Source organism: Natator depressus, chromosome 8, assembly GCF_965152275.1.
Source record: "Natator depressus isolate rNatDep1 chromosome 8, rNatDep2.hap1, whole genome shotgun sequence".
NCBI lineage: Eukaryota > Metazoa > Chordata > Testudines > Cheloniidae > Natator > Natator depressus.
This window is the reverse complement of record NC_134241.1, coordinates 34,314,726-34,326,805: the sequence shown is the minus strand read 5'-3', so window position 1 is coordinate 34,326,805 and position 12,080 is coordinate 34,314,726. Positions and strand designations below refer to the sequence as shown.

At 49.2% G+C, this 12,080-nt stretch overlaps 1 protein-coding gene across 3 annotated transcripts in view; it reads left to right on the top strand.

Moving 5' to 3' along the window:
• The window catches only part of SIL1 (SIL1 nucleotide exchange factor), a 216,421-nt gene that overhangs the window by 52,122 nt on the left and 152,219 nt on the right, over nucleotides 1-12,080 (top strand). For all 3 annotated transcript variants that reach the window (XM_074960711.1, XM_074960713.1, XM_074960714.1), the window contains one exon: nucleotides 3,617-3,731. In XM_074960711.1, the coding sequence (XP_074816812.1) occupies nucleotides 3,617-3,731 (115 nt within the window). The remainder of the gene's footprint in view (nucleotides 1-3,616; nucleotides 3,732-12,080) is intronic.

Here is a 12,080-nt window from a genome sequence, read left to right as displayed (position 1 = left end):
CAAATTTCACTAAAAGTTTTATCATTCTATAATGCAGCCTTGCAAAGTTCTACCTGACAAGAGTGAGTCTTGCTGATGAGTGAGTAAAATATCATTAGTATTTTAATTATGACCAGCCATTTTGGTGAAGGGCAGTGGGATAGATTTTTGTGCTTGGGCTGGTAAGCTTTCCTAACAATTTTGCAAGGCTGCTATAATCTCAGTATTACTTCCTTGATCTTTAGCTGAGAACAGGGATAGGACTATTATACTTTCTGTTATTTCTGTTGGCTGCAACATAGAGTAGAGGTGTCTGGCTGGTGGGTCTTGCTCACATGCTCAGGGTCTAGCTGATTGCCATAATTGGGGTCAGGAAGAAATTTCCCCCTGGGTCAGATTGGCAGAGACCCTGGGAGTTTTTCACCTTCCTCTGCAGCATGGGGCATGGGTCACTTGCACTAAACTAGTGTAAATGGTGGGTTCTCTGTAATCTGAAGTATTTAAATCATGTTTTGAGGACTTCAGTAACTCAGCCAGAGGTTATGGGTCTATTATAGGAGTGGGTGGGTGAGGTTCTGTGGGCTGCAATGTGCAGGAGGTCAGATTATATGATCACAATGGTCCCTTCTGGCCTTTAAGTCTATGACAAGGGCACAAGAGAAGTCAAGCACAAGACAAGGGCACAGTGGTATGTGCTCCTATAGCGTGGCTGATCAAAATTCAGATAATGTTTCTTATAGAGTTATTGGAAGCACATAATACACACTGCACGTTGAGAGTTAAAACACAAAAGAATGGTGCGTACCCAGCCGCAGTAAGAATTCATGAAATATGTTCCTGTTGTTGAATTCTTTTGAATCGTGTCACTAGGCCTCTACTGGCTGCACTCACGGAGCTGTGCAGCAGTTACTGATGCACAACTAGTAACATCAGTAAAATGTCTCTGCTTATAGAGAGCATAATGGAAGCACTGTTACTGTAGTCACCAATACAGATGAGGTTTTCAGAAGCTCTTGAACAGAACTTTCTTGTAGTGGAAACTCTCAGCCGGTAATGAGCCACACCACTGAAAACATTGCATGCTATGACATGAGCACTTGCTTCTTGGGAACAAAAGTATTTCTGAGTCTGGGTGTCTGTAGCCTCTTTAGCACCTAATTTTTTATGAGAAAAGGTAGAGGATAATTTAAAACAAAGGCCCTTTCTATGTTAGGGGAATTTACATTGGTAATTACACCTGTGCAAATTTCCTTAATTTTTTATATTGGAAAACAACAAGTTTATTATTACAAATCCTATCATCTGTTTGGAACCATATATAGATCCCCATCTTTCCATTTTCAGCTGCTACAAGATATAAGAAACAAAGCAAATTTAACAGCTAAAACGTTTTAAAAATGCAGCAAGCTTATGAAGTCTCAAAGTCATATTTGTGGACAGGGGAAAAGTTTGTTTTGTTTTGCAAATACACGCACACACACACACACACTTTTTATGCTTTTAAAATGTATTCTGAAAATGTCTTACTACATCTGAATGTTTCTGTCCTGTAACAAGGTGGCAAGATATGGATGCTTCTCTCTATGAACAGATCACCTTACATTTAACATCTAACTCTTCCTGCTTAACTGTAAACTACACAAGATGTTAAATGTTTTGGGGCATGCAGCATTCCAGGCAGGCACAATCTTGTAGCCTTTAGAGAGCTGTATTGTGATTTGTCACCGGTCTTATCAGTACATTTGAGTTTTATTTTTAGTGAGCTGTAAGTTCTCTGTCACTGCTTTGGAGAACTTCTTACTTCTTATCAGATTTTCAGTTTTTGTTTTGGGGATAAATTAATTTTTCTATGTTCACTTGTGTCTTCACTTTTATAACAGAACAAAAATCTGTTTCCTGTATGGTGAACAGCAATTGCTGTTAAGAATTGTGGGAGGGGAAAAATTATATGTGGTTTTTGGTCAGCATTTGTATCTTTCAGCCCATTCCTCTGAGCCCTAGTCTACACTAGGGGGGGATCGATCTAAGTTATGCAACTTCAGCTGCATGAATAATGTAGATGAAGTTGACGTACTTAGATCAACTTACCGTGGTGTCTTCACCGCGGTGAGTCGACTGCTGCCGCTCTCCCGTCAACTCCGCCTGCGCCTCTTGCGGAGCTGGAGTACAGGAGTCGACAGGAGAGCTCTCAGGGGTCAACTTATCGTGTCTAGACTGGATGCGATAAATCGATCCCCGCTGAATTGATCGCTGCCCGCCGATCTGGCGGGTAGTGTAGACAAGCCCTTAGAAGCAGATGGCATTGGCTGAAATCACACAACAGTGTCTCCTGAGAAATTTAGGAATTAGGCCACAATAGTGCTGTACTCTGTGGCCCAGATGTGAAACCAGTGCAATTGGTCATAGTGAATCTCTATGGCTAAGATTTTGTCACAGATACTTTTAGTAAAAGTCACGGACAGGTCATGGGCAAAAAAGAAAAATTAACGGAAGCTGTGACCTGTCCGTGATGTTTATTAACGATATCCATGACAACATGGGGATCTGTGGGTCCCCACACCGCCTGAAGTGGGCAGCTGCACAGGGGCTAGGAGCTGCCTGCAGCAGCTGGAGGCTGCAGGGTACCCCTACCACCCGCAGCTCCGGGAACCTGCAGCGGCCGGGAGCTTGGTGGTTCCTCCCCAGTGGCCAGGAGCTCGGGGGTTCCCTTGACGGCTGGGAGTTCTGGGGGCCGCCAGAGGCAGCAGGGGTACCCCGCAGTGCCCCGCCCCCATGGGTGGCGGGGGACCCTGCAGCTCCCAACCACTGCAGGCTGAAGTCACAGAGGTCGCTGGAAGTAATAGATTCCATGACTTCCATGACCTCCATGACTAAATCGTAGCCTTATGTATCGCATATTACAGTGGCCTAGTTCAGAAACTGAAGCACTGGCTAAGGAACAGCATCTTCTTTGCCCTCCTTCTGAAAAACTGACTTACTGCTGTTTTATTTATTATTATTCATGTTAGGGCTGGGTTATGGGTTTCAACCGGAATCTGTACCTTCCCCATTGACACAGCTGAACTGGCACCAAAGGTTTTCAGTCTCTTGTTTTGCAACAGTGGTGATGACCAAGGAAAGCCTTGTTCCCATACCCTACGTTGTGGTTGAAATGCCTCAGTCTTGAACTCCACTTGAGCTCTTCAGTCACTTCTTTGGAGTTGCCACAGGAAATAGACCAAATCTGCAGTGCTAATTCAGGCAAAATTCTTGTTGACCTCTGTGGACGTTTTGCCAGAGTAAGGGCTGTGGGATTTTGCTTGCAGATTATATCATGATACTTCACAGAAAGGTGCACCTTCATGTGGAGGGGTAGAATATTGGTTACCTCATGTTAACAAAAACATAGCTGGGATGTGAAAAGGCCCAAAGACAGGCCCTAAATTTGCTACCAGAGCTCTTCTTCAGGTCCAAGTCTATGTAGCTTGAAAGCGTGTCTCTCTTGCCAATAGAAGTTGGTCCAGTAAAAGATATTGCCTCCCCCACCTTGTGTGTCTAATAAATATAATACTCAACTGCAGAATGTGGAATAGTAATGTTGAAAACTGTGAAGAATGTGTATTAACATATAATTATTTTTTTTTTGTTTGAATTCTAGACTGACTACAATGTCTCATTGCATTGGACTCCTGTCCATTGCCTCTAAACTGAACTTGCTGGTTTTGCTGCTTTCTGCATTGTGCTTCTGTTCGTGCTTAAGTGACAGAATTCCAGTAAGTATCTTCTAATCTGAGTGAAAGATGGCTATAAGAGGTTGTTGAAATCATTTGAATTACTTGGTACTGGTGGGGTGAGCATAGCCTTATTTATTTCTCCTGAAATTATGTATAGCAGTGCATCACCTCTCATCTGTGCAGCATTTTGTCTTTTTAAAATGTTCTGTGGTATAAAATTTCAGAAAAGTTTTAAGAAGTAAGCCTATCTGAGTCACTTGGTGCTGAGCAATAAAGAGGACCTGGCAAAAGGAAACATGCGATTCAGGCAACGTTCACATTTTGTCACAGCACCTTGTTTTATTTAAGCAGCTGCACCTAAAACTTTAATTTCATTAGGATAAAAACTAAAGCTAAACGTGCGGTCTAGCGGTGAGAGCAGGAGATGGAAATCAAGAGTATTCTGTTCCCAGCTGTGCTTCTGATCACTGTGTAACTGTGGGTAAGTCACTTATACACACGTTTTCAAAAGGGGCGTATGATTTTTGGGCCCTTTGTTTTTTTTGGATGCCCAACTTGAGACACCCTGAGCCTGATTTTTCAGACTTCAGTTGAATGAAATGGGAGCTGTGTGTACTCAGCATCCATGTAAGGGTGCAAAGCTGAACAACCAGAAAATCAGCTTTCATTTAAAAAAAAAAAAAATGTATCTAGTTCTCTTGGTTGCAAAGGAAAGCTTGAATACGTGACCCTGAGTGTAATCAATGCAGTGTCACCTGCCAGCATTTGCAGACAGCATGACACACTAGCTCAGAGAGGTGTGAGCTGCCCCAGTCATCTTCATGGGCTCTGAAATCCACTTCTCTGGGACCTTGACAACACCAATCTAGCAGAGGACACTGAAGGTATATCTACACTGCACAGTAAGCCTGTGTCTGTGTCAGCCAGTGTATTGGACTTTTTGTTTCCAAGCCCATGCTTGAATGTCTGCACTGCATTGTAAATCTGGGTTTACAATTGCTGGATCTGGGTGTCTCAGCTGTGTTAATGCGTCCGTACTTCACTATGCAGTCCTTGTGACTCAGGTATGTGGCTTGACTTGTATCCACACTACAAAATGACAGGGCTAGGACGCGGGACTCAGACTGTGACCACCTCCCCCCCCAACAGGGTCCTAGGACCAGGGCCCTGACTGCTTGCTGACCTGAGTCATACTGTTTTGTGTGTGGATGAAAGGGGGGCGTGGGCTCAAACATGAGTCAGAGCTCAGGCTTAGTGTGTAGTGTAGACATACCTTGAGATGGGAATGACCCTCATTATCACCACATTATCATGGCTTTGCAAGGCTCCCACCACACAGAGTCCTTTGCTCAGTCCCTTCCCTTTCTGAGACAGATCCCAGTTTATCTGCAGACAGGTAGTGGTGGCTTGAGGAGAGGCAAGGCCTCAGCTTGGCCACGGGAGTGGTGGTGGAGGCCGCCTTGCCAGCCCAGAATAGCTCATGTAGGTGGTCTCCGCTACTACTAGCCTAAGGAAGGGTGAGGCACAGGGAACCCCATTTTGGGTGTGTCTAGTTGCCTGGACTGGGAATAATCCCAATTTTAACTCCAATTTAACATTCTATCTGTCTTTAAGGAAATGTCCCTCTTTCCTTGTAGAACCTGTTTTGGTTTCTACTCTCTTGATTTTCTAAGCAAAACAAAAGTAGTTACCAATTAATTATGTACTTTATGTAAGTAGAAAATATGATAAACTTGCTTGTGTGCAATTGCCAATTTTCATTACCACAGCAAATGTTAATGGTATTTAGACTGTTAGTGAAAATGGGATAGTTATAAAGTGATCACAGGCCAAACAGCTGAAGCAACTGTTTAAATGAAGAAAGACACGTACTGTTACCCCTTACAGTACATTTAGATTGCAGAACTCTTATTGAACAGAGACCATTCGTAAACATCAGCTGTCTCCATTATGTGTTTTCAACAGATATAAAATTAAGAGGCATCTTGGTGAATTTATTATGGGACTGTGTGTCATTAAATCCCTCTTGGATAATAATCTAACAACATAAATAAGCAAAGTAATAACTAGTGGCTCATTTATATTAGCTTTGTTGAATCTTGGCTCAGAAAATGTTAACACTCACTTTCATCAATAGAAGCTGACTTCATATATTTATGATTGTAACTAAGCTTTAACCATTTGTCATAATCTTAATTCTAATCCTCTCATCATGCACTAAGCAAAAGTAGGAATTAAGCTCTAGTTTCCTTGTACTTCTCAAATTTCTGTCCTTTTGACATTTAAAATAAAAATATTCTCTAACTTTTCAAGCATTATATCACCATAGTTTTTAACTGCACACGTGTTGCTCAGAACCACAGACTGATATTTCCCACACTCAGAAACATTTTTTAGAAACTGTGTAACATACATTTAAATGCAAACAATTCAAATTCTTCCATTAAACATATATACACAACTTCCACTGAAGTGGGTAGGAGAGGCCTAATGCAGAATTTGGTCCAGAATTTTCAGTTCTTCTTCGAGTGATTGCTCACGTGTATTCCACAATATGTGTGTGTGCTCGCCACGTGCACTGGTGCCGGAAGTATTTCCCCTAGCAGTACCCATAGGGGGGAGCGCCCCAGCGACCCCTGGAATGGTGCCTCCATGGCACGGTATAAGGGGAGCTGCACACTGCCCCCAACCTCAGTTCCTTCTTGCTGCCAGAGAAGGTGCGTTGGAACTACTCTCCTCCAGCTTTGCTTGTTGGTTCAGTGTTAGTACCTGCGCCCTGGGTTTTAAGTCGTATGACACTCATAGGCGATCTGTGCCAAGGAGTGACCCGCATGTGGACTGTCTCTGCTGTTTGGGAGAAGCCAATATCAGCAATCGTTGCAAAATTTGCAAGTCTTTTAAGCCTCAGACCAAGAGAGAAAGGGACATTAGGTTCCGGGATATTCTGATGGAGTCGGTGCTGACTCCAGCGCCCCGCTCCGAGTCAACACCAGGCACCGCGGTGTCGGTGTGTGGCGACCCTCCAGCACCATCGAACAGTCAGCACTGCTCCCCATCCACAGGGCACGTCAAGAAGGCTAAAAAGACACCTTCTTTGCAGCAGCACCAAAGTAAACCCAGGACAGAGGCTAGACCCATGTCGGGCAGTCCTCAATCCCCACCGGCCTCTAGGCCTCCGACTCAAGTCGAGCGGAGTAGCCCGGCATGTTCAGAGCAGGCCTCCCAGGATGTCCGGATGCTCTCCATGCTGGAGGCCCTGCAGGTGGCCCAGGACATTTAGTCCATGCCGGTACCAGGAGCACCACCAATGTTGGCTCCACGCTCCAGAGGCAAGCCACCGCTGGGATCTCCGCAGTCGCCCCCGGCTCGGTACCGGTCTCAGTCGAGGAAACGTTCCCGACACTGTTCACCACCCAGCGACCGTTCAGGGCAAAGTCCACGTGGATTGCCCTCGACTCACAGCAGGCTGTCTGGTTGGGTTCCGTCTGACCGAGACTCTCGGCACTGCTCCACCTCAAGGAGTGAATACTGACGGGACTGAGGCAGATGTCGCCATAGGCCCTCGTCTCGGAGGGGTTATCGCAGCCGGTCACGGCATGGTCATCGATGCTGTTCCTGCTTGGAATCCTGCTCCAAGACCCTGCCAAGGCATCGCCTCCGCAGCCGGGCGTTGATTGCAGTCGTCTTGCAGTCGCAGATCCACCTGTCCTGAGTTGATCGCAGAGCAGGCATTACTGACGGTACCAGTCCTCCACATTGGGATCGCAGTCCCGTGGTCGGCGTCACTTCCGGCACTGCCGCTCTTCCAGGTCCGGGGACAGCGGCAGGTCGTACGTCAGCCCAGCCTCCATCCGTAGTCATCCATCAATGGGCTGGGCCAGGCCAGCCAGGCTGAACAACCGGCTCCGCTGGAGCCACAGCAGGTGCAGTGGCACCGGGACCCGTGGCCAGCCCAATGGTACCAGTGGGCACTGTGGTCTCAGATGCAGCCCCCAGTGGGGGCTTGCTCAGTGGCCGGAGCCTCAGAAGCACCACTGGTCTCTTTCTCCAGACCTCCGAGGAAGGAGTCAGTCCTCTGCACCGTACCCGGAGACCGACCAGGTGGTGGACCTTCCGGTGCCGGCAGACACCCAGAGTACTGCACCAGCCTCCTCGCCCTTCCTGGATAAGGCAATTACGGCCCCGCCTCCCTCCGTCCCACAGGAGGACTTTAGGGCTAGATTGTCGGGCTCAGCGGGTAGCGATCAATGGCTCCATGTCTAGTTGGCAGCCGGTATCAAGTGGAGTGCCCCAAGGGTCGGTCCTGGGGCCGGTTTTGTTCAATATCTTCATAAATGATCTGGAGGATGGTGTGGATTGCACTCTCAGCAAATTTGCGGATGATACTAAACTAGGAGGAGTGATAGATACGGTGGCAGGTAGGGATAGGATACGGAGGGACCTAGACAAATTGGAGGATTGGGCCAAAAGAAATCTGATGAGGTTCAACAAGGACAAGTGCAGAGTCCTGCATTTAGGGCGGAAGAATCCCATGCACTGCTACAGACTAGGGACCGAATGGCTCGGCAGCAGTTCTGCAGAAAAGGACCTAGGGGTGACAGTGGACGAGAAGCTGGATATGAGTCAACAGTGTGCCTTTGTTGCCAAGAAGGCCAATGGCATTTTGGGATGTATAGGTAGGGGCATTGCCAGCAGATCGAGGGAGGTGATCGTTCCCCTCTCTTTGACATTGGTGAGGCCTCATCTGGAGTACTGTGTCCAGTTTTGGGCCCCACACTACAAGAAGGATGTGGAAACATTGGAAAGAGTCCAGCGGAGGGCAACCAAAATGATTAGGGGACTGGAACACATGACTTATGAGGAGAGGCTGAAGGAACTGGGATTGTTTAGTCTGCAGAAGAGAAGAATGAGGGGGGATTTGATAGGTGCTTTCAACTATCTGAAAGGGGGTTCCAAAGAGGATGGCTCTAGACTATTCTCAGTGGTAGCAGATGACAGACCAAGGAGTAATGGTCTCAAGTTGCAGTGGGGGAGGTTTAGGTTGGATATTAGGAAAAACTTTTTCAGTAGGAGGGTGGTGAAACACTGGAATGCGTTACCTAGGGAGGTGGTAGAATCTCCTTCCTTAGATATTTTTAAGGTCAGGCTTGACAAAGCCCTGGCTGGGATGATTTAATTGGGGATTGGTCCTGCTCTGAGCAGGGCGTTGGACTAGATGACCTCCTGAGGTCCCTTCCAACCCTGATATTCTATGATTCTGTGATTCAAGAACTCTTAAAAAGGGTAGCATCAAGCCTCCACCTCCAGGCAGAGGAGGTGGAGGAGCCCTGGGACGCTGTTTAATGTGCTGTCCTCTTTGGCATCGGACAGGGTAGCCTTGCCTCTCCATGAAGGGGTGGCAAAAATTTCAAATGCCCTTTGGCAAACACTGGCCTCATTGGCCCCCATCTCCAAGAGGGCGGAATGCAAGTACTTTATACCCGCCAAGGAACACGAGTACTTATACACCCACCCGGCGCCCAACTCCCTGGTGGTCGAGTCCGTCAACCACAGGGAACGGCAGAGCCAGACAGCCCCTACCCTGAAAAATAAAGATTCACGGAGGCTGGACTCTTTTGGAAGAAAAAATTATTTGTCCTCGAGCTTTCAGTTACTAGTGGCAAACCACCAGGCTCTCCTGGGCAGGTATGAGTTCAATCTGTAGGGCTCCCTGCCCAAGTTCGAGGATTCCCTCTAGCAGCGCAATAGGAAGGAGTTCAAAGCGCTGGTGGAGACCTCCATGCAAGATCTCCCGTTTGACGGCAAAGCTCTGTTTGCGGAACAAATGGATACAAGGTTGCATGGGATGAAAGACTCCCACACGACCCTCCAGACTTTGGGTCTCTATGTTCTGGTCTGGCTAAATCTAAATTCAAGCCGCAGCAGACTCCCACTCAGGCCACTCACCCGAAATACGAGGCCACATATAAGAAGTCGCGGAACTACAAGAGGCGCCCTCAGAAGCAGTCTCGGCCTGCCACCCAACTTGGGCCCTCCAAGGGCAAGCAGGCGGGGAAGAGGTGATTTTGAGGGGACACTCGGGGGTTCCCTGCCAGGTCTCATCAGGGATCCACCCTCAATAAAGCTTCCCTTCTCCAGTCGGTTGTATGCTTTCCTCCCAGAGTGGTCACAGCTGACCTCTGATAGATGGGTCCTCAATACCAATTTCCAGGGCTACACCCTTCAATTTACTTCCTCCCTCTCCAACCATCCCCCTCTCCCGTCCCTCCTGGGGAACCCCTCGCACGAAGCTCTGGTCGAGCAGGAGGTGAGGCAGCTCCTGGGCCTAGGAGCGGTGGAAGTGGTGCCCAGGGAGTTCAAAGGCAAGGGGTACTACTCCCGCTATTTCCTTATCCCGAAGGCCAAATGGGGAACTCAGGCCCATCCTGGACCTGCGAGGTCTGAACCAGTACATAGTGAAGCTCAAGTTCCGCAGGTCTCCCTGGCCTCCATCATCCCCTCCCTGGATCCTGGGGACTGGTACACTGCCCTCGATCTGCAGGACGCGTACTTCCACATTCATATATTCGAGGGGCACAGATGCTTCCTCAGTTTTGTGGTGGGGCAGAATCACTACCAATTTACAGTCCTCCCATTTGGCCTGTCCACTGCCCCCAGGGTATTTACAAAATGTATGGTGGTGGTGGCAGCCTACCAAAGGCGATGGGGGGTGTGTGTGTGTCCAGATCTTTCCCTATCTGGACGATTGGCTGGTCAAGGGCAGCTCCCGGTTGCAGGTGAGGGATCATGTGACGCTCCTCCTGTCCATGTGCACTGCTTTGGGCCTGTTGGTAAACAGTACCGAGTCCACGTTAGTCCCAGTTCAATGCGTAGAGTTTATTGGGGCGCTCCTGGATGCCTCATCAGCCAGAGTCTCCCTCCCACTGGACGGGTTCGAGACCCTGAAGGGGCTCATCGACACGGTCACAAGGTTCCCGGTGACAACAGCCAGAGCCTGCCTCCAGCTCTTGGGTCACGTGTTGGTGTGCACGTACGTGGTCTGTCACGCCAGACTCGGGATGAGGCCCCTCCAGCTCTGTTTGGCCTTGGAGTTCTTCCAGGCCAGGGACAGGATGGACAAAGTCCTCACTGTACCCGACTTGGTGATCATCTCCCTACGGTGGTCTGCCCCAAGCAACATGCTCCAAGGGGTCCCGTTCAGGGACAGGGCCCTGTCGCTGGAACTGGTGTCTGATGCGTCAGACCTTGGTTGGGGAGCCCAAGTGGGGAACGTTCAGGCCCAAGGTCTGTGGTCGGCTCAGGATCTGACCCTACACGTAAATGTCAAGGAGCTCAGGGCGGTACGGCTGGCATGCGTGGCCTTCCACTCGCACCTGGAGGCCAGAGTGGTCAGGGTCCTCACGGTCAACACAGCCTTGATGTTCTATATCAGCAGGTAAGGCGGGGCCCAGTCCTCTGCCTCAAAGCCCTCAGGCTGTGGGATTTCTGTACAGCCCACAACATCTGCCTACAGGCCTTCCATCTACCGGGTGCCTGGAACACACGGGCGGATCACTTGAGCAGGGACTTCTCCTCTCAGCATGAGTGGTCTGTCCACCCGGAAGTGACTCACAGGCTTTTTCAAGTGTGGGGAACTCCCCAGGTGGACCTGTTCGCGACTCGACAGAACCAGCGCTGTCCCCGGTTCTGTTCCAGTGGGGGATTGGGACGGGGCGCTATCTCTGATGCCTTCCACCTGTCCTGGTCAATGTGCCTTCTCTATGCCTTTCCCACTGATCGGCAAGGTCCTGAAAAAAATAAAGATGGACAAGGCCTGGGTCCTTCTGAGTACCCCAGCATGGCCCAGGCAACATTGGTGCGGGATCCTCACGGACTTGGCGGTTGCTTGGCCGTTGCTGTTCCACCCGGACCTGCTCTCCCAGGACCGGGGCCGCCTCCTCCACCTCAACCTAGTGGCTCTCCCCCTCACAGCGTGGCTTCTCAATGGTTAGGTAGGGAGGAAAGGACGTGCTCAGAAGGGGTTCAACGCATCCTCCTAGAAAGCAGCTGGCCCTCCATGTGCCGCGCCTGCTTGGCAAAGTGGTCCCAGTTCTCCAGATGGGCGAATGAGGGGGCGTTTCCCCAGTGGCCATGCCGATCCAGCTTATCCTGGACTGCCTTCTCCACCTTAGAGCCCAGGGCCTGGCGCGCTCCTCAGTCAAGGTGTACCTGGCGGCTATATCTGCCTTTCGTCCTCCGGTGTAGGGTCACACGGTATTCTCCCATGCTATGACTGGCCGGTTCCTCAAGGGGTTGGACCGTCTCTTCCCGTATGCTCGACCTCCCGGTCCCGCAGTGGGATCTAAACCTGGTGTTGTCCTGTCTCACGTGGCCCCTGGTTGAGCCACT